Raw genomic sequence first — 21,044 nt, 5'->3', positions numbered from 1 at the left:
ATTCAAACTTTGCGTTCCAAGATCTCTGCGACATTCAGGGAGAGTGTGGTTGGTAGACTGGCCCACAGGGCTGCAAAGCCTCTGCTCCCTTTACTTTTAAGAGATGAGCATGATGTTCTGCAACAGGACTTGGGTCTCTGTTAGTCACTACATGCTTCCAGATAAAACCTTGGCTGATCTTGGCCAATCTTTTGTGGCCTTTGTTCCCCGCTGCACACCCATCGTCCATGCCTAGCCTTCTCTTCTGTTTCTCTCAACAACGTTCCCATCATCTCACTCCTACCTCAAACAGCAAACAGTGGTTCTGCCCTCGGCGGCTGAATCAGCAGTTTTCAGAGGGAGACAGGCCTAAAAGCATAAATACAACATGCAACACAGTGCCACCGCCTCTGAAAGGCGAGAAAGGCCAGAGCAGAAACAGGGTAATGATTACTTTCAGAGCCAGAGGCTTGCATGTTGTAAGCGCTATAGAAATGCAATTACAATACATACACATTTTCCAATTTAAGTTATGGGATGAGGTGTAGCTATCATTAGTGGAGCAATTCACAGTGGGAGTGTGGCTGAGGGGTGTAAAGGGCCCACGGAACCCAAGTAATTTACATTTTTGCTTCCATGGATGGGTGGGGCCCGTTTTCCTTGCTTGCGTTAGTGCCAACGCCAAGTTTGCTACACCAGTGCAACTACAGGATTTTCATAAGGAGTTGAAGGGTCTTTTAAAATCAAGTGACTCTCAAGGTGATCCCTGGTAAACAAAGATCACTAACCTCATTGTAGGCCGTCCAATGTCAATGGGTGGTAGAAGACAAGATAACTTCCACCGTGTCCTCCAAGAGTCTTTCTCGTGTGACACAGTGCCTCAAATCAGGAAGCAGATGAGGCCCCATAAAACACTCTGGTAACTGCTCCTCAGGATGGTTGCCTGCTACTGCTTTCTCGGTTTCCCATTGTTTGGAGAATAGCCTTTGTCCCCAGTGCTCAGTATGTTGATGAGGCTCAGACAAACATCCCCAAAAAGGATAGTGCAAAATTAACCGTGCTGTGCACTCTGTGTCCTTGTGCATTGTGAGTTTGTTACCATGATCAAGAGTCATTGGACATGCACTCAAATCCCAAAGAAAAGTCTTTCAAAGAAAGTAGGGCATTAGAGAACATCATGTGTATCTACAGCACATGGTGCTAACATAAATTAATCTTTTGTATTTGTACCCAGCTTTCTTCACAACCCACTGAACGACTGTACGGTTTGTGCAGAGGTTATAGATGCATTTAGTTTTTCTGAAAACAAAAGTATTGTTAGATATTTGGGTAACCTAAACACCCAACAATGCAAAAATACTGGCATCTGTGTCTTGAGGGAAAAAAAGTTAGGTTTACTCCAACAAATCACAACATCTCATATATATGGCTCTTTATTGAATGGTGAACCATGTGAAATGATAATTCTTCGGAGTGGAAAAACAAAAGGTGAGTTTTAGCAGATTTAAGTGAGATGACCTCCATGTGAAGTTGATGTTCAGTAGGAGCTAAATTCAAACATTTAAAAATAAAAATGAAAACAAATATTGACCCACAAGGCCCCATTCTAACATAAGGTGTTTGGTCCAGATTAGATGAGAGGTCAGAGGTATTAGGTGGCATCATTTCCACTGTGAGGCCTCTACCAAGAGGCTAGCCGTCGGTCCACTGATCAGGACCGAGGATGCTGACCTGAGTAAGGAAAGAGGTGGCTCCAGGTGCACTGATGTGGGCACAACCCTGGTTAAGCAAGAGGGCAAGCTACTTGAGGCCCGTGGGGCAGGCAAAGAAAGATGAACCACACAGAGCTTTCAACACCACCCCACAGGAGTGACCACAAAACAGGTTACTGAGATGAGAGATTGGTGTGTAAGATGATCTTACAGGAAACAAAGTGGCGAGCCATATGCAAAGGAAGCGGCAGGACAAACCATACACAGGTAGCCAGGAAGCAAGTCACAGAAGTAACCACCAGGCACATTATGCATCCAGATAACCAAGGGTTAAGCCATATCAGAAACCATAAACACAGATACCCAGGTAATAGGTCACCCAGGTAATCATAGGGCAGGAAATACACAGGTAGCCTTAGGGCAAACCACAGACGTAGGTAACCAAATGCCAAGCATTACACAGGTAGACATGAGACAAGCAGGGAGCACAGGCAGCTTCACAGGAGCAACCACAGGTCAAATCATAGACAGAGAACTAGTGAGGGATGGGAGTCTCACTCACAAGTAACCACAGAGCAATTCATACAAAGAGCCCTGGTGCCAGCAAGCAACATGACCACAGGTAAACACAGGGCAAGATGTATACATAATAACCAATAACCATGAAGCAAGCCACATATCCATACAATGGCTTGGTATGCCATGGACACTGTTGAACGCAAACCATACAGATAATCGCAGGGAATGTTATACATGCTCAAAATTATATGGTTGGAAATAGACGAGCAACCATGCACAGGATATGCATACAGAGGTCAATACACAAATATAGAAGCAAAACATGTTTCTGTAGCTACCTGACTGACGTGCCGTAAGAAAGGTGGCGGGTATGTGACAGGTATTGTTGAAATTAAGTAGGCCTTGCCTCAACTAGACTCTGGAGCCCCATTTAGTGTCAGACTGGGCTTTTATCTCTAGCAAAACCAAGACTCTCCCAAAATACACGGAAAATACTATCTATCGAAAAACAGTTAACTGGCATGACAGTGATGCAGTCAGTCACTGGACAATTCTATGATAGTAGCGGGGACGTTGTACGGATCTGGTCTGAGGCCTCCATTGCAGTGGGTGAGCCTTGTGCAAATTATATTGTTTCCAGTACATTCTTCTAGATAAGCAAAATCGTTGCCAGGACCATTCATGCAGCGGGGGCTCCGGAGATCCCAGTCTATGGTCCATTACCACCATCATAATCCAGGCCTAAAAAGTCTTTCCACATGACAAGCAAGAGATAGGGGTAGGGTTTCCGTCGAGCAAAAAAGTGGGGCTAGGGTTTCTGACGAGAGCCCCCACAGTGATGTGTCTACTGCCCCATTGTCTTCACCCTGCGGAGCACGGAAACTGATTGAACCCCATCTTCTCTGCTGCCATAAACGATGCCATCATTTGTAATCGATTCCTTCTGATAGCTCCACAAAGCAGAACGTAAGTTACAGTCGCGCCTCATCAGAATCTTGTGAGCTCGGTCTCTCGCTGGCATAGTCTCCGGCAGGTTTCCTCGTCCTGCGGGGGCTCAGCAACACTTTTTCACCGGCGGCTTCTTTTTGGGCTTGTTGATCTTCACCACCTCGTTAGGCTGGTTCAGACGGGCCAGATTGTCCATTTTGGCTTTCAGGACCATGAAGGTGATGGCATTAAACATCTGAAAGATAAGGCAGATAGTATGAATAAGACTGCAGTACATTGCTCCCTCAGTGTCAGCAGTATTGTTTACCCACTAACAGGTACTGGGAAAAACGCTAGGACTGGGGCTGCCCATGGCAGTGCTTCTGAAGAAGCGATCAAGTTGTAAATATACGCCAAAAGCTATCTGCCAATCGGGAACTAGTTGTAGCAAAAAGAGATGCAGCATACAGAGTGGGTAGCCCCAGATCACCAACCACTGATGAATGGAGTTGTAGTATGGCCTGGTACATGGCCATGGGAAGGGCTTTATATTCAGGGTATAGTTGTAAGCATTCGGCAAAATCTGGGGGCACAGATATCTAATAACAGGTTTGAGCACACTAAGAAAAAACATAGTATTTTGCTGTTTGACAATATACACGGGACCCGAGTCAGACTTTATGAAGAACTGTTTATTTATTCTATACACTGCACTGCAAACACACATGCTATTTATTGTTGAATTTGTTACAGTTCCCAAAAAGCTAATCTCTATTAAATATGTGCGTTTGTGTGAAAAATAGACAATTCAGTAAAAAATTATTCTTAATTTATTTTTATATAGAACATACTTAAGTGAATTAAAAAAAATCACTGTGACTGTCAAGAACCTCTAGTCTGAGCTTCCTCTTACTGCTGTGTCCCACCAACCATGGAAGGAGCTTCCTTACTGCAATGCCCATCTTTCCACAGTATGATTTTCTTCCCGGTGGATATCCTCGTTGCAGCGGTGTGGTATTCTGCAATGTGGTGCCTACTATTAAACTTTCAAGTAGTTGCCTCCACTGCTTGTAGTCTAAGCACCCTCCAAACAGTACCTACCAGTGAGTTTCCCCACTCAAAGAGAAATGTGAATAGTCATGTTGCACTGTGACCCAAATGCAAGATGTTGCAAAAATTGGGGTGAGCAGATTTTAATGGACCCTCCTTACTAAGCTGATTGAAGTGCGGATTTCCCAGGAACCAATATAAATCAACTGTACATTTATAAACACTCGTTTTCTTCAAAGCTCTAGTCTAGGGTTGTAGGTTAACCCTGGGAAAACCTATTTTATAAAAGTACCCACTTTTTCAACTGTCAATTTTCTTGGTTAATATCCTGGTTACCAACCTACAGCATGGTACTTGATGCGATTTCCAAGAGAGATGGAATTCGAAGGATATATTTGCGAGATTTTATATGCCACATGACATATTGCTCTTCTTAAAATCTGAAATGATTACATTACGTAACAAACATAAACGCTTGTGTATTACAGGACATCTTTGCTTTTCTCTCCCACTAGTGCCCAGAGAGCTTTGTAAAGTTTGTCTTAAACTGGGCATGTCATGGGCAGAATCCATCACAGCAGGCGGCTCATCCACAAACTGATGCCAAGGGTTAAGTCACCATAAACCTATGAGGTCTCAGATCAGATCTCTGCTGTTGACTCCATTTTCCTTTCTGTCATATCTTCGGGGATGGGTATGTGTAAATGAGGTACAAGGCAATGAGTATGTGTAAATCCAGCTCCGCTGGGGCAAGGTGGTCTGAGGAAGCAGGCAATAACCTGTGTTTTGGCAGTTTCTCATAGGCTTCTAAGCACATTAATGTTTTCTGTGACTAAAGAACAGTAATGCTCAATCACAAAAGATTCTCAGCTGGTGATGGTCATCTTGCTGTTCTTTTTTTTTCCTTCATGCAACTATTCTTTCCAGTGCAATATTGTACGTTGGAGCTAGGTAAAGAGTTAATGGACCGGAGTTTGAATAATCCCTTCCCCTTACCCCTCGTAACCGCTTCACCCATACACTGGTGTTTTAAGCAGTAGAGTGCCCCCTCAAGTGAGGGACAAACGGTAGATAGCCACATGCCTCCTCTTTGGGAGTTAGTACTAGGTGCTCACCCACCTCCTCCATTTGGTTTCCTCAAATGCTTCCATCATCTTTTTCAGTAGGAAGTTCTTGAACAATCAGTGCCCCCTCACCCATCCGTCAGCTTTGGTGTTCTTGAATGTCAGCGGTCAATCTCACCACCTCCGTGTTCTTGAATATAACATGCACCCACCTCCTCTAGATTGAGTGTTATAGACCTCTAAAGAATGCTTCAATCTCTAAGTTGGTGTTCTAGTCTGTGCCCATCCTCACCTCCTCCACATTGGTATTCTCCTTGGCACTTGTCTCAAATAACCGCACCCCCATCTGGTCGCTAAAGCGTTTAGCATCTGAGCTTTCAACCTGCTTTCGAGATGGGTCCTCGTTCTTGTTGCCCACTGTGGAGGAAAAAAAACAGGAAAGCGTGAGAAATGAAGGGCGGTGACTGTGGAGTACCGGACATCACTGACAGGTGGACAGAGGGGGAAATCTATTGTCTAACCGAGGAAGGAAGAGAACTTTGTAAAACCTATTGGTACTACAAAGATCTCCTGCTCGTCATTAATCTTTACTTGTTAAAATTGGGAGGAAAAGTCCAAAATGAAACAAATATGTACCAACAGATGCACAGGTGTCTGCCCCTTGCTTCATCAGTACATCTCTCCGGCAATGGTCAGATTAACAATTCCATGTCAGTGTAGGGAAAAATCACCATTGTGCATCACTAAAAATATTCTGTGAACATGTGTTTCTATATTTTGCATAAATTGGCAGGCAAAGAAGCAAAGCCGTCAGTATCATGCTTAACCAGCATTGTCCTTGTTAGAATGCTGGTTAAATTCTGCTGAAAAACAAAAAACTATCCTGAGGAAGACCCAGCTAACCTATGGCAAAAAGTTGAAACATCAACCTTGATCCCTCTACGATTGCAATTTTACCCTGGTGTAACTCTGTGCTGTACATAGACTCAGCAAACTATATATCTCTGCTTGCCACACAGAGGATGCTGCAGGGAGTGTGTGCGCTTGAGGACGATATTGGGGCACACGCTTGAGGACGATATAGGGGCACACAAGCATAAAGGGGCTGCAGGGCAAACACGTGTACAGAGACAAGGCTGGTAGGCGGGTCACTGCCCATGAGGAGGTTTCAAGGGTGGTGTGATAGCGTGACACAGTCTAGTGGTTGGGGTGGAGTTAAGGGGAGGAACAGGAACGGGAGGAGCCGGGGGACAGGAACTAACACACTTAGAGTAGGGACAGGGAACATAGAGGAAGCTTAATAAAGAGCTCTTATATATATACATGTGTAGCGTCGTTATTGTAGTAGGATACTACAGCTGGCGACGAAGGTGGGATCGGGCACATCGTGCAACCAGTGACGATCCCGTGACGCTGCATGACCCTGTCCCCGGTGGCGCGAGTGAGAACTTTGCCCTCGCGACCACCGCGACGAAAGGAAGCACCGCGGCGAAGACTGAGCCACCAGGAACACTGCCTGCGTGTCCTGAAGCCCGTGGCTGTGGAGGCTGCGTGGAGCGTGGTGCGCTGCGAGTGAGTACCGTGAAGAACGCAGCTAGCGCGATCGCACGCCAAAAGAAATTCAAAGCTCACCCCCGAAGCGTGAGTCTTAGAAGGGACAGAGGACGCGACGTCGGGAGCTCACCCCGGTGGTACCTGTGCCGTTCGCTGCTGTGGTGGAGGCAGCGACGGCCTCTGCATCCAAAAGGAAGCCCATGCACCCGGTGAGTGTGGCGAGGGGGCCGAGAGACTGAAACACTGGGGAGAAAGCCAAGTCTCGTGAGAGCCGAGACTTCACAGCGGCGGCCATCTTTAGGTCAGGCAGCCACAGACATCCCCTATGTGAGGACTGTGAGCGGCCATTTTAAGGTCAGGCGGCAAGGAGAGAACAAGCACAAGCAAGTGTAAAGAGAGGAACAGCAAACAAGCACGAGCTCTTGCAAACAGCAAATCAGAAACAAGCACATGCAACTGTAAGAGAGAAAGCAAGGAAACAAGCACTGGCGAATGGAAAGGGACAAACACTGATAAACATAAACAAACAAGCACTGGCAAAGGTAAATGCACGAACGTTGACAAGCGTGAAGGAACAAGCCCTGGCAAAGATACAAGAACACGCATTGGCAAATGTAAGAGGTGAAATAAGAAACACAAGCACAAGCTAATGCAAGAGAGCCAACACAAGCAAGCACGAATAAATGCCAGAAGCGCAATATGTAAACAGACGCAAACAAGGACAACAGTAAGCACGACAAGCATTGGTAAAGGCAAGGAATACAGATGAAGCAAGCACGAGCAAGCACAAGTAACCAACAAAGACGACCGTGAGCACCATTGAGCACTGATACAAGCACCAAGAAGTGTGATGAATTGAAGTGACTTTAGCAACAATCACACGCCAAGGCAACGATAAACACAACAAGCACAAGCCAGTACAAAGCTCGAATGCGACAAACGGAAGCAAATGCAGATCCAGAAGCAGGAGTAAACAAACACCAAAGAAGCCTCTCTCATCAACTAAGTGACTGGACAACCTGCACTAGTCTGGAACAAAACGCAAAAACAAGATGTCAACGCTGTCACGTATCATTGCGGAAGCGCCGACGATCACCTTCAGTTAGCACGCAACACAGAAGAAAGCGGGAGTTTGCGGCGCCACGAGTCACGCATAGTGCAGCTGAATGGTGGCCATTTCGAACTCAGGAAATCCAAGCTCAACTCACTGAAGCATACCGAGAAAGAAAACAGGAAACAAAGTGAACAGTCCTGTGACATTGTCATACTAGCACACTCCACTACCATGTCGGTAAGAAAAGAAACACACAAGTCCAATCCCTGCATTGAAGTACCACCCCCAGTGACACAGACTGACATTCAGAGTTTGGGTCCCAAATGGAACCGGTGGCTGGAATCACTGGACGACTTTCTGGACGCAATCGGTGAACGAAGAGATGGAAAATGTCTGACACTCCTCCTCCAGCTGGTGGGTCATGAGGGCCGACGTTTAATCAGAACATTCTCTGACAAGGACACAGACACCTATAAAAGACTCCAAGAGAAACTACGTGCCTATTTCAGCGCACAGGCAGACGTGGATCATGTTCGCATTGCCTTCAGCACAACACGGCAGGAACCAGGAGAACCATTACCAAACTTCATCATTCGGCTGCAGAGCCTGGTACAATGCTGCCATTTCAACACATTTACAAATGAGGAAGCAGTTCGGCTCCAGATAATCGAAGGCTGTTCAAGTTCTAACACGAAGCGCAAGATCCTTCGAGGGCAGTGGTCACTAAAGGAAATCATCAAGAAGGCCGAAGTTGGAGTGCGGGTCAAAGCAGGAGAATTATCACAAGAATTAGCCCCAGCAATAAACAAAACAAGAAACAGGGAGAGTGAAGGCGAACCAGAGATAAGACAGTGGGAGAGACAAAGTGACATGAAATATTCTGAGTCAACAATACGAAAGATCGGGAGGACCCAGGATTACGACAGCCCCAGTGATAAACCTCAAGGAGTTCTTCAGCCTCAAAGAGTTCTTCAACCTCAAGGGGTTCTTCAACTTCAAGGAGTTGGGCAACACCAAGGGGTCGTTCAAGGTATAGCGCAAACGTTTCTAAAGCAGATGAAGTGCCCAGTAGGACAGATCGCACCGATGAACCAGATGACAACTTGTCCAACAAAGGGGCAAGAAAGACAAAATATGGAAGACCGGACCAGACACGTCAACACTGGAAAGCAGTACACGAACACGCCAGAACACCTCGCCACTCGCCACAGTCTGGAGATGAGTCGGAGAAAGCATCAAGCAGTGAGACACATCGCACCTGCAACCCAGGTGTCAGGATACCAGACAAGCGTGAGGAAGAAGCAAACCACACAAGACAGAATGAGTCACTCAGACACCGGAAAAGGGAAGATAGACGCGCACACGACACCCGAGACAACGAGGCAAGTGAGAGGAGGCCATCATCACCATACGAGAGAGGCAGAGACAAAACGCCCGGAGATCAACCGCAAGAAATAAACATGTGGTTATCAAACAACCTCTCCATCGAAATGACAACGAAGGCATGTCGGAAAAGGTACCCGGAGAACCATCCCAAAGATAACTCTGACTCGAGGAGCAGTTCGTCATGGCCTACCTGTTTTGGAAATCTACCATTCAAGACACCCTCAAAAGAATGTTCTCAAAGAGCATCAACAAAAGACTCCTCCGATTCAGAAAGCATGTCTGTCCGATCTCTGGGGTCGAACGAGTCATGGTCCCAACGATGGCCAAGGCATCAATCGCTCGAACACACCACAGAACCACCGGACACTCTTCCCATCCAGAGCGACGCAACTCATATCGATGTCTCTGGACACTCAATCACCCCGCAAGATAACATGTCATGTCAGTCACAGGTATATCAAGACATCAACAATATACCATCACCTCTAAAGGGGTCAGCGAGACTGACTAAGAGGGCCTACAGAAGAAAAACGGACATAAAGGACATCACCAACTGGATGGAAAAAGGCTATCCAGTCACTCTGCAAGGAAGACCAGGTGAGGCGACAGCGACAGATCGTCATCGGATGAGGGAGAAACAGGTCCATACCCAGATAGCTGAAGGGCTCACCAGCCTCGGGGCAAGACAACCAGAGGCAGCAGATGAGTCCCCTAACAGCATTGGGAAGATCCTTTCAGATAGCGCCCCACCGGCTGGCATGCATGACGCGGAACAGGAGGACAGTGTTGCCCCCGACCGGACGAGACAAAAGGAAGTAGCCTTATATGCAAGTGCTCGTAAGAGAACCAGAACAACATCCACTCACAGAGGAGATCGAGCGTCAATTGAACAAGAGCCACCAAAGAAGACGGAGTGCCGCTATCGAGCGGAGCCCTTCACGGTCGCCTCCCGAGATGCAATCATGGCCGCCTCAGAAACTGAATATGAGTGGATAACTCACATGCTCATAGGAAACCACCATGGCCCTAGGAACAATAAGATCACACGAGACATTCCGCAACTTCAAAGATGCACTCCTGTGTTCAGGGATGATCTTTGTCAAAGCAACGGAAAGCCACACCAAGGAAAGGAAGACGTGTCTCCAGAGCCTAAACAGGCGGCTTGCAGACTCGTGGGGTTGATTGAAGAACTATAAACATGTTGGACGCTAAGTATTCTTTTTTGTTAACAAAGGGGGAGGTGTGATAGCGTGACACAGTCTAGTGGTTGGGGTGGAGTTAAGGGGAGGAACAGGAACGGGAGGAGCCGGGGGACAGGAACTAACACACTTAGAGTAGGGACAGGGAACATAGAGGAAGCTTAATAAAGAGCTCTTATATATATACATGTGTAGCGTCGTTATTGTAGTAGGATACTACAGGTGGGAGGGAGCCAGGCTGGTAAGTGGTCAGAGAGTCTGGCTGGTATGCCATCATAGGAAGCACCCAGCAGGCGCATGCTTTGGACGGAGAATGCTCACCAAATGCATGCTGATGGAAGAGATTCCATAACGGGTATGTGCACAGAGAAAATGCTGCTGGAGAAGTGCGCTGTATGGAAGGTGACCAACGCCAGGGCACTTGCAGAGTGTAGGCCACTAACAAACGCCCAGGGACAAGTCACATGGCAGATATTCCAACCTGTAAACTCACTTTCATTTGTACGGTGTTACGCTATTTGCAATAATATTCACCCTCCAAAAAAACCAGCATGCTTTCATAGAAATCAATAGGGTCACTTGCTTTACAAGCATGCGTCACCCTCCTAGTGTGGTTAATTCTTCATTCCTTTTAATGGGATTGTCCTATTAAACATAATTCACTTTCTTCCACAAACCAATAATTTGACAAGTATTGAGGATTACTTTTGGAAGAAATAGCAGAATGAAACCCAGGGTTGTGTGAAGTCCCTCCTTGGTTTGCAATGCAAGGAGTAACTTCTAATTAGAAAAAACAATGTTCACTGGGGCAAGAGAAAGCAGAGTATTATTGGAGCCGCCTAGTGTTGTGTCTGCGTTAGCTGCATGGCGGAGAAGAAGGTCCAGCCTGCTTCTTTTTATATAAATGTATTTTGTAACAGGTGCACACAGGTCCAAAAGTGTGGGGTCAAGGACAGACCGGTCTAACTACTCTACTTTGGTGAAGGCTCTGGGAAGGGGCTCTCAACAGTAAGCCACTAAAGACAGTGAAGGATTTGCGCGCTTTGGAAGGAAACAGTAGTGTAGGAGAATGCAGGTCAAAGACACCCATTGGGAGAAGGCTTCAGGTAAGGTGAGAGGGAGAAGAGTAAGTGCACCTATGGGTTGGATAGTACATTAGGTTCATCCAGTGGCGAGAGGTGCCAAGACATGTCCATGCTGGAAAGAGTCCCCATGGTAGGTGTGCCTAGAAAAAGGAATCTGCAGGGTAGATAAACACAAGGAAGGGAGGCCAGAGTTGGGTTGACAATGGCCAGTGGACACAGACTGTGTGGTAGAGAGGCTTGAGTAGACCACAAGGCAGATGAATGCTCAGAGAAGATGCATGACAAAAGCATAAAGCAAGACGACTACATAGCTGATGAATGTGGAGGTAGGTAGATGCATAGGTGTCCACTCAGGGTAGGGGCTTTGAAAGACGCACACAAATGGAGAGAAAGCCTCAGGATATTTGGTATTCCCAGGAGAAAAAAAAAATCATAGTTTGGTGCGTACACAAATAGGAGGCTACATGGCAGGTTAATACACCAACTTACCAAGGATCTTGCAAACCGAGTCACAGTTTTGGGTGATCTCATGCAGCCATCGCTGGACATTGACGAAGGAGGCTGGGTTTGTAACGTCGTAAACAATGATGACCCCATGTGTGTTGCGGTAATACCTGTGCATGGGACAATAAAAAGAAAACTTGAAGAAGGTAGAGAAGGTAGCATTGAGTATGTGAGGAGAAGTAACATGAAGAGACCTACAGTAAAATAGGAAATGAAGAGAATACAAAAAAATTAATGAAAGCAGTGAGTCAGTGTTGGAACTGGCACCTTCTGGTTGGCTAAGCGAGGCCGTAGGCTGGCAGAACCGACACCTCCCATCAAGGTCAGGTGATTACATGCACTGTATAACCTGAGCTCACCCGTGGCTAGCTTAGCACTGAGCAGTAAGGTTTTTGACCGAGGCAATGTGTAAAGCATTGGCACAGAACTCACACAATGAATACACTGAGCGTCACAAAAGAGACTTCACACATAGTGTACGTAAATAAAGTTTGTATTCAACACACATTAATTAACAAAACATAAACATCATGCATTTCTGGGTATAAATCACATTTGGAAATACAACTAGCAGCACTAGGACCAACTGTGTTAAAATGACATCAGTAATATGCACGCTCCTACTTTACCCCTATCAATCAATCAATCAGGGATTTGTGAAGGGCACTACTCACCCATCAGGACTCTGCTGGTTATGAATGCGAGGGTGATGATCTTTCTGGATTCAAGGGGGCTCCATTTTAAGGTCTTGCAGAGGATGCAGAGGGTATTGAAGCACACGGAAGATACGGCGTTGATCTGTTGGTTCATGGTGAGGGAGGAATCAAGTATGATGCCGTGATTGGAAGCGTGGTCTGTTGGGGGTTTGCCGATGAAGGTGGGCCACCAGATGTTGTCCCATGCAGAGAGGGTGGGTCCGAGGACGAGGATTTCCATTTTCTTTGAGTTGAGCTTTAGGCAGCTGTTGCTCATCCAGGAGGCAACATCTTTCATTCCTTCCTGGAAGCTGTGTCTGGTGATGTCGGGTTTGTTGGTGAGGGCGAGGATGAGCCTGGTGTCCTCAGCATAAGGTACTATGCTGAGTCCATGTTTCTGACGATGGTAGCGAGGGGGGTCATGCAGATGTTAAAGAGCGTGGGGCTGAGTGAGGATCCTTGGGGTACTCTGCAGCTGAACTCTGTGGGTTCGGAGAGGAAGGGCGGGAGTCTGATTCTTTTGATTTTGCCGGTGAGGAAACAGCAGATCCAGTCAAAGGCGGTTCCTCAAATAACGGCCTTGTCGAGTCTGGCGGTTAATGTGCGGTGGGAGACGGTGTTGAAGGCTGCTGAGAGGTCTAGAAGGATGAGGGCAGCTCTGTGGCCCTGGTTGAGGAGGGTGCAGATGTCCTCCATGGTGGCTAGGAGGGTGGTCTCAGTGCTGTGGTTGCTTCGGAATCCGGATTTGGGAGGAGTCGAGGACCGACTTGGCTTCCATGAAGTTGGTGAGCTCGTTGTCGAAGACCTTCTTTGTGACTATGGCAGTGAAGGGGAGGAGAGAGATGGGTCTGTAGTTCTTGAGGTCCGTTGGGTCTGTGGTGGGCTTGTTGAGGAGGGACTTTAATTCTGCGTGTTTCCAGCCGTCGGGGAATGTGCCTGTTTCTAGGGAGCAGTTGATTGTACGTCGTAATTTGGGTGCTATGGTGGAGGCTGCTCTGTGGAAGATGTGTGGGGGGCAGGGGTCAATGGGCCCCCCCCTCCCGAGTGTATGCTTTTCATGGTCTTGGCTGTGTCTTCTGTGGTGACAGTGGTCCAGGCGGTGATGGTAGGCTGGGTTGTGTTGCTGGTTGAAGGAGTGGAGTCTGTGCTTAGGTTCTGCTCATCGAAGTTGTTGTAGAGAGTCCTGATCTTGAGATGGAAGTAGGAGCTGAGCTTGTTGCAGAGGTCCCGGGAGAAAAGGACGTCGGAGCACTCACTGGGGGGTTTGGTGAATTGTTGTACAATGCTGAAGAGTCCCTTAGAGTTGCTGGAGTTGGTGAGGATTCTCTTCTGGATGAAAGTTTTCTTCGTGGTTCTGATGAGTTGGTGGTGTTCAGTCATGGTGATCTTGTAGGCGGAGCGTGCTTCGGGGGTTTTGCTGTTCCTCTAGGCTTTCTCGAGTAGTCGGCAAGTGCGCTTGGTTTCTTGGAGGTCGGTGGTGAATCAGATGGCTTTCGTGGTGCGTTGTCAGTCAGAGTTTTGGAGGGGGGGGGAAGAGTGTCTGCGCAGTCGGTGATCCATCTGTGGAGTGCGTTGGCCGCAGAGTTAGCATTGGCTGGGGTGGTCGGAGGGGCGCGGTTGAGGGCGGAGAGGAGGTGCCTCAGTGATCTTGTTCCAGGTCCTGCACAGGGGTGAGGTGTGGGTTTGTGTGCTGTGGGATTCGAGAAGGAGAACTTGACAGTGGTGGTCTGTCCAAAGGGGTTGCATGGTGTGGCTGAAGCGGATGTTGTATCCTCCAGCGAAGACGGGGTCGAGGGTGTGTCCTGCCTTGTGGGTGGGGGTGGAGACGAGCTGTCTCAGTCTGATGTTGGTGAGGTTGTCCAGAAGGGCGAAGGAGTGGTGGGGGGGTCGCTGGGGTTGTTGAGATGGAAATTCAGGTCTCCGAGGAATATGCAGTCCGTGGATACGAGGGTGTGGGGCGCGATGAGGCCTGTGATGGTAGTGGTGAATGTGGCGTGAGATCTGTAGGCGAGGGTGCCGGGCAGAGTCATTCTGGGGTTGATCTGGATCTGAAAATTGAGGTTTTCCATAGGGGACTAGGAGTCATTTGTGCAGGATGTGGCGAGTTGGAAGGAGATTTTGTGTATGATGGCGAATCCGACTCCAGGGTGGTTAAGGCTGTCCTTCCTTTGGATCTTGAATCCATCGGAAATGGTAGTTGCGATGTCGGGTGCGGACTTGGCGTTGGTCCAGGTCTCTGTGAGGAGGGGTGACCTCGGGCGACAGGGTGTTGAGGAGGTCCCAGATTTCTACTGCGTGTCTAAGAAGGAAGCGTATGTTGAGGAGAAGGCAGCTCAGGGGTTTGGGTGTGCTGGCGGTGGTAGAGGGGGTCCGGAGGAGGGTGAAGGTGCAGCAGCAGTGTTGGCAGGAGAACTGGCCTTGGGTGGTGTTCGGCGTCGCCAGCTGGCAGTTGTTGTTTCGTCTGGGGTTGAGTGTGTTGAGGGTTGCTGAGTCATAGCGCTGGCGGGTCGGATGACCAAGGTTGCAGAGGGTGGTTGTGATTGGGTTGCGGACGTGTGCAAACGGGCTTGCCTTTGGCGTGGTTACACAGCTGCTGACATTTAGTAGGGGGAGGGCGGGACAGCTGGGAGGCAGGAGCTGGAGGAGCTGCAGGGGCAGCAATGGCTGGAAGGGAAGAGCAGGAAAAAACATGGGAAGAGAGAAGGGGAAAACACGTCAAAAAAGTAAAAGGCAACTGAGAAAAAAGCAGAAGATAAAGAAGATGAAGAACAGATACAAAAGTAAAATAACCAAATGCAGAAGGAAACAGAATAAACAGTTGCAGAACGAACAAAAACATACAAATGCAGATAAAATACCAAAATAGAGGGCGGATCAGAAGAGAAGTGGATAGCCGGAGACAGAAACAAGGCAGATGGGAAGCCTGGGGAGGCCGGCTTAGCCAAGCGAGTCTTGGGGACTCTAACTGTGGTCGGATGAGCAGAGACACAAGGAACTAGCTGGCAGAGCTAGGCAGAGCTGCGTGATGGGAGAGCAGAACCCAAGAGGTCTTCCCACCTAGCACTCTTGTGCACTTCAAAATGTTGTCAGAACCAGGCAATTCTTATAATTCAATACCACAGAGTTATAGGGCGCACCCCAGATCACAATATCAGAAATGTGTGCCTACAGATAATTATAACACTTTTAAACAGCACTGTGGGCCAAGGCTGCATGGGTAAAAACCAATGTCAAATGTAGTATTCTTTTTACAAGGAACCAACAAGTAAAGCAACACTGCTGTGCACTGTTATTGATAACAGGCAGTCACTCCCACACACTTACTCAGCACTGATGCGCAGTGTCACAGATATCGGGCAGGTAATTATGGAGCGCACTCGTGCACAGCACAGCAATGGGAAGCAACTGATATCCAGCAGGTCAGTTGATAATGCATATGCAAACCCTGTGGCCCAAGCCCTCCTCCATCATTCAGCTCACCCAGTTTACCCTACACCCATGGGCTGGAGATAAAGAAAACATTCACCCTCTCCCTCCCCCCCCCCCCGATTCTAGGCCAATTGTTGCCAGAGTCACACCTAGTCAGGGGCCCAGGGATGGAGTTGGGGGTAGGTAACAGGGTTAATTAGGCGGCAGTCGACAAATGGAGGTTGGGCCACTACTCTGGAAGTGCGCCCACTGTATGCGGAACAGAAGCGGGCTGAAGGCGATAGTCGTCCACTTAAAGGGTTCCACACAATGCCTTCTGGCACCACCCAGTTCTGCGAAGCACAAGGGTCACGCTGTCTCCTGACCGTTCCCGATCACTTTTGGAAGCGTTGCTTAGCCCATTCAATTACTCAAACCACCCCAGCACACGTCGTTGGGGCTGGCTGAGGAGTGGGCAGTTGGTCTGCCACAATGATGGCACAAAAGGAATAGATGAATGTGGGTTGAAGCAGGGGAGCCCCTCAGAAGAAGGAGGCACCCCGTCAAACACACGTCTATCCAAGTGGCACCCAGGCAATCTGGGCACCACGAAACACTAATCCGTTCCTCCGCACATCCCCTGAAAGGAGGCACAACATCTGGGGTGTGTTTGTCGAGTCGCTCAGAGAATTGCAATCACACACAATAAAGAGTTGCAAATTCTGTACCTTCTTGGAAATGAGGCACACCACCTGGTGCACGTTGATCAAGTTGCACCAGACATTTCATTTCACACACAACAGAGAGTTCCAAATTCCTGCACAATCGACGAAGCTGGCCATGTGGGGTTTGCAACTGGTTTGTACACTCACCACCATGAAGACGCTTTCTGCGTTTGGAGGCCCCATGATGCAGGGCCACACACCTTATATGCGGGCAGTACATTTGGGGCTCCGCACAAGGCAATCCGATCTGCAGGCACAACATTTAGTTCCACCCACACACTGCGCCACCAGTTGGGATTCAGCAGACCTGTGGGCCCTTATGAAGGCACTGCTCTCCAGGTGTACCTGGTAGATGGTGTGGGTCCCTCGCAGGAGGTCTTTGATGTCCCGGAGACTACCATGAGAGATCATTGGCAAGAAAACAAGCCCTTGGTGAGAACACGTCAGGGTGCCACACAGCCGCAGCTAGTCAGCCCAGGTGAGGCACTATTCAGGAATTGTGCACGCTACCTTTCTATGGCAGTAATCCTCCTTGTACACAACATATTCCTCTGGCAGTGTGCACCATGCAGTTTCAGGATCTCCGGTCCCGAGTATCCACATCTACCCTTCTAAAGTATGGGAGCAGTAGTTATACTGTAGTGTGCCTTTGAAGTTGGGTGTGGCTCAGAGGGCTTGACTGTGAAACACAGATGTCTCCCCTAAATTTCAGTCCTGTCTGCCATGGGGCCCTAGAATGCAGATCTTAGGGCCAGATGCATCAAAGGGTTTTGCCCATTCTGTGTCTATGTGAAAATGTGTTCATGCATATGGTCCACTATCTTTAATGGGGCCATTATATTGCTCTTAGAGGCCAAATGTCAAATACACTTCCTCCATTCTATCCAGTCAGGCCCTCAAATGGAAGAGGTCTGTTGTTCCAGTTGCATGCCCAAAGTTTTTAGCGGTCTCTTGGAAATGAATAGAAGTTCTGCCCCAGCCTCCATTGTGGACTGGAATCCAACTAAAAGGCACACAAAGTTTTAGAGCAGAGAAATGCCAACTTTCTAGAAGTGCCATTTCTAAGCTATTAATGACAGCCCTCTCTTTATCACAGGAGAGGGTTTGTTATTGTGAATCCAGTGATAGGAAACATCACGAGGCTGCTCCTTTGTAAGCCACTATTGCAGTTTGAAGTAATTTCAATCAGCTCCCATGTTAACCAATGGGAAGAGCAAACCTAGGCAGTGAAAATACACATGGGTATTCTTCACTACCAGGGCAGGGAAAACACATTGCGCCTGCCCTGCCTTTCACCTACCACTGGCTTCCTGCCTTAAGACTTACCCCAGGGGTGCTCTAGTGGTAGTAAAATTTACCCTCAGGATGGTCCAGTGGTTTAGAAAGGCCAACCTGAGTATAAGTGCAATGCGCGCGCACACACAGGCCTGCAATGGCAAGGATTGACATTCATTTAAAAACATCATGGGTGCAAGTGCGTACCCATAGGCCTGCAATAGCAGGCTTGAGGCAGGTTCAAAAACATCAGGTAAGCACCACTTCCTAACGAGTGTGTGAAGTGCGCGCACACTTGAACACTGCAATTACAGAGCCCTAAGGCCACTAAAAGAGAATCAGCCAAACCCCTGAGGAAAAATAATTTTTTTTACAATAACACGACCAAAAGCATGTCAGGGTTTACAGTTGATGTAGTAGTAGTAAATAATGTATTTCAGTGCTGGCCATTTAACAGTCATAAATAGAAAATTCATTAGAAAATACATGTTATCACACAGTGGCATACAGAAGATTAACTTACAACAGTGATTAAGACTATGTTTCAACACAATTGGCTCTCTTAAATAGCACCAACATGCCCTATTCAAAGTAAGGTTTCACTTCCTAGAAACTCTAAGAATAATGTATATAACTTTTTTTTTTACACCAGAGATTTGTATTGTTTCATCCTAGTTCGTACACCTGCTTTTAAATACAATACATTTACACAAAATATACTTTTTAACATCCTCATTTTTATGGCAAAGGAGGACAAAATTGTGAACAGCCTTCCTGCCATCCTACATGCAACTGCTTATAAAACTAAAGCTACCCTTGTTGGTACACCCACAAGACCTTTCTCTTTCTAAGCAGTCGACCACCTAATGTAGTGTGCCATACTGTGTACAGATGGTTTTAGCCCCAGTATACTTGGGCCTGTTCCTGCCTGAATGACTGTCTGGCACTGCCCTTTGTTTCCACTGGGTGCGGCTTATGTCCCGATGTACTCATATACACCTTCTGCTAACGAACCATGGAACCACTGTCTGACAAAACGAACTTAAAACTCTGGCCTGAAGAGCTGGCATACATATTTACTACAGGCCCTGCAGAAGTCATAACATGGATGGATCTGCTGAGAACAGGTTACCGTTGATAAGCACCACTTGTAAGTAGACCTGCAGAAGGCTCCACTGAGGAGCAGTGGCCAGGAAAAATTCATGTGACTCCATCTACAGGAAACTGACTTACCCTATCCTGCACCACCAGCTGCTCTGCAGCTAGGAGGTTTCCTGGGTGGTTGTTTCTTGTATAAAGCTTTTGTCTTCCTGGAAAATTATATCCGCTTCTCTCAACTTGGAGTGGGAGACTCAAAGCAACACTATACAAGAAACATATGGGGCGGGAAAGAGGTGGGCATACATTTTGCTGATCAAACCAAAGGACCGTCTGAGTGTATGTTTATAATTTGTTCTAGTATTGCTCTTCATGACATCTGTGCGGGCCTTACACAGCAAAATGTCAGTCATGTGCCTGCGCTCACGCTTCACCAACATCTTTCAAGACAGCTCTATTTATACACCTCTCCCACCACATTCTGCATATTACTTCTTGTATGCTACGTTATGCTCTTCACTCCCATTCCCCACACTTTCCTTTCTCGTCACCCCTCTTCCACATTCTGCTGCTACATTTTTCCTCTATTCTCCGGTTACGCGTACTCATCTCATCCCTCCTAGTCTCCCCCTGACGACTCCAGTTCCAGTCGCAGTTCATGCCCAGCTCACTCCATTCTTTATACTGCTATCCACTGCTCTCCTCCACCCTCACACTACAGGACAGCCACTGCACGCTCACCTCACCATCCACATCATCACCTCCTAGTCTTTCTGTACCCACACCCCTACTTCTTCCTTACAACGCCCTCCTCCTAATATGCTTTCTTGATTTAGGACCTCAGCCACTTTCCCTCATCCCCTCCTCAAAGACCTCCCCCCAGCAACCATTCGCCCCCAACCCCACCTTTTGATTACACCCACTTTTATCCCTCACTTCCTACATCAACCTCCATCCTTTTATTCTCCGGATCCCAATCGTAATCAAATCCCAAACTAAATCAAAATGTTGTGGGTAGGAGCCATTACAATCACTTATGTCGCTGAAGGCAGGACGCCCCACCTAAAGGACTATTGCGGCTAAACGATTCATCAAGGACCTGTTACACTTAAAGATTCCAAACTATTTAATGGAACAGCACTGGGGGAACAGAGCTAACTCTGCAGACAAACCATGCTGCCTCCAACAGCCAAAGGTGTAAAGGGATTTCAGCAGGAAAGTAAAAACAAGCTCCTCTGCTTCAGGGCGGCCATTAGTCCATTGAAGGAACTGTTCAAAATAATCTTGGAATTCATGTATCCAACGGCCACCAGAGCACAAAGTCAACAAGAAGCAGCGCTGTGATTCCTTGCCATTTTTTAGAAAAAGCTCATGAATTGGTCTCCTTGTTGGACCACTTCTACCCATCATGGAGTCCTTCAGTCGGTCAGCCTAGTCTACCTACTCCATGATCACCTCCTCAACAATCTATGGATGAATATGCTCATTTTGGGACATCCAGCAACAAGTCACGCCCCATTGTGGAGCTATGGCCTCCTGGAAACTTTCAGAACATCACTTTCAATCTCTGTGGCACCTGGACTAGGACCACAGTCAGCTGCCCTCTGGAACAGAAATTTTAATTAGGAGCTCAAAACATCTCGCATAAAATTCCTCAAAAGGAAGGGCTGGACTTCTCCATTCCAGGAAACTGTAGATCTACTGCAAATGACAATTCTTGCCAAATGCATTAAGAGAACGCCCTATTTGCTGCTTTTTTTAGATTCACAGAACTAATTCATCTTTGTCAGAGGCCCATGCTGGTTTCCAG

At 47.5% G+C, this 21,044-nt stretch overlaps 1 protein-coding gene across 1 annotated transcript in view; it reads right to left on the bottom strand.

Moving 5' to 3' along the window:
* Window positions 1-1,399: 1,399 nt before the first annotated feature.
* Window positions 1,400-21,044, bottom strand: part of LOC144768884 (ras-related protein Rab-35-like) — a 178,491-nt gene continuing 158,846 nt past the window's right edge. Inside the window, exons 4-6 of the mRNA XM_078652896.1 lie at window positions 12,019-12,143; window positions 5,544-5,668; window positions 1,400-3,393 (exon numbers count right to left, since the gene is read on the bottom strand). Coding sequence (XP_078509022.1) covers window positions 3,265-3,393; window positions 5,544-5,668; window positions 12,019-12,143 — 379 coding nt within the window. The 3' untranslated portion in view covers window positions 1,400-3,264. The remainder of the gene's footprint in view (window positions 3,394-5,543; window positions 5,669-12,018; window positions 12,144-21,044) is intronic.

This window comes from Lissotriton helveticus, chromosome 7 (genome assembly GCF_964261635.1).
Source record: "Lissotriton helveticus chromosome 7, aLisHel1.1, whole genome shotgun sequence".
NCBI classification, from domain to species: domain Eukaryota; kingdom Metazoa; phylum Chordata; class Amphibia; order Caudata; family Salamandridae; genus Lissotriton; species Lissotriton helveticus.
This window is presented reverse-complemented; position numbering and strand designations above follow the sequence as displayed.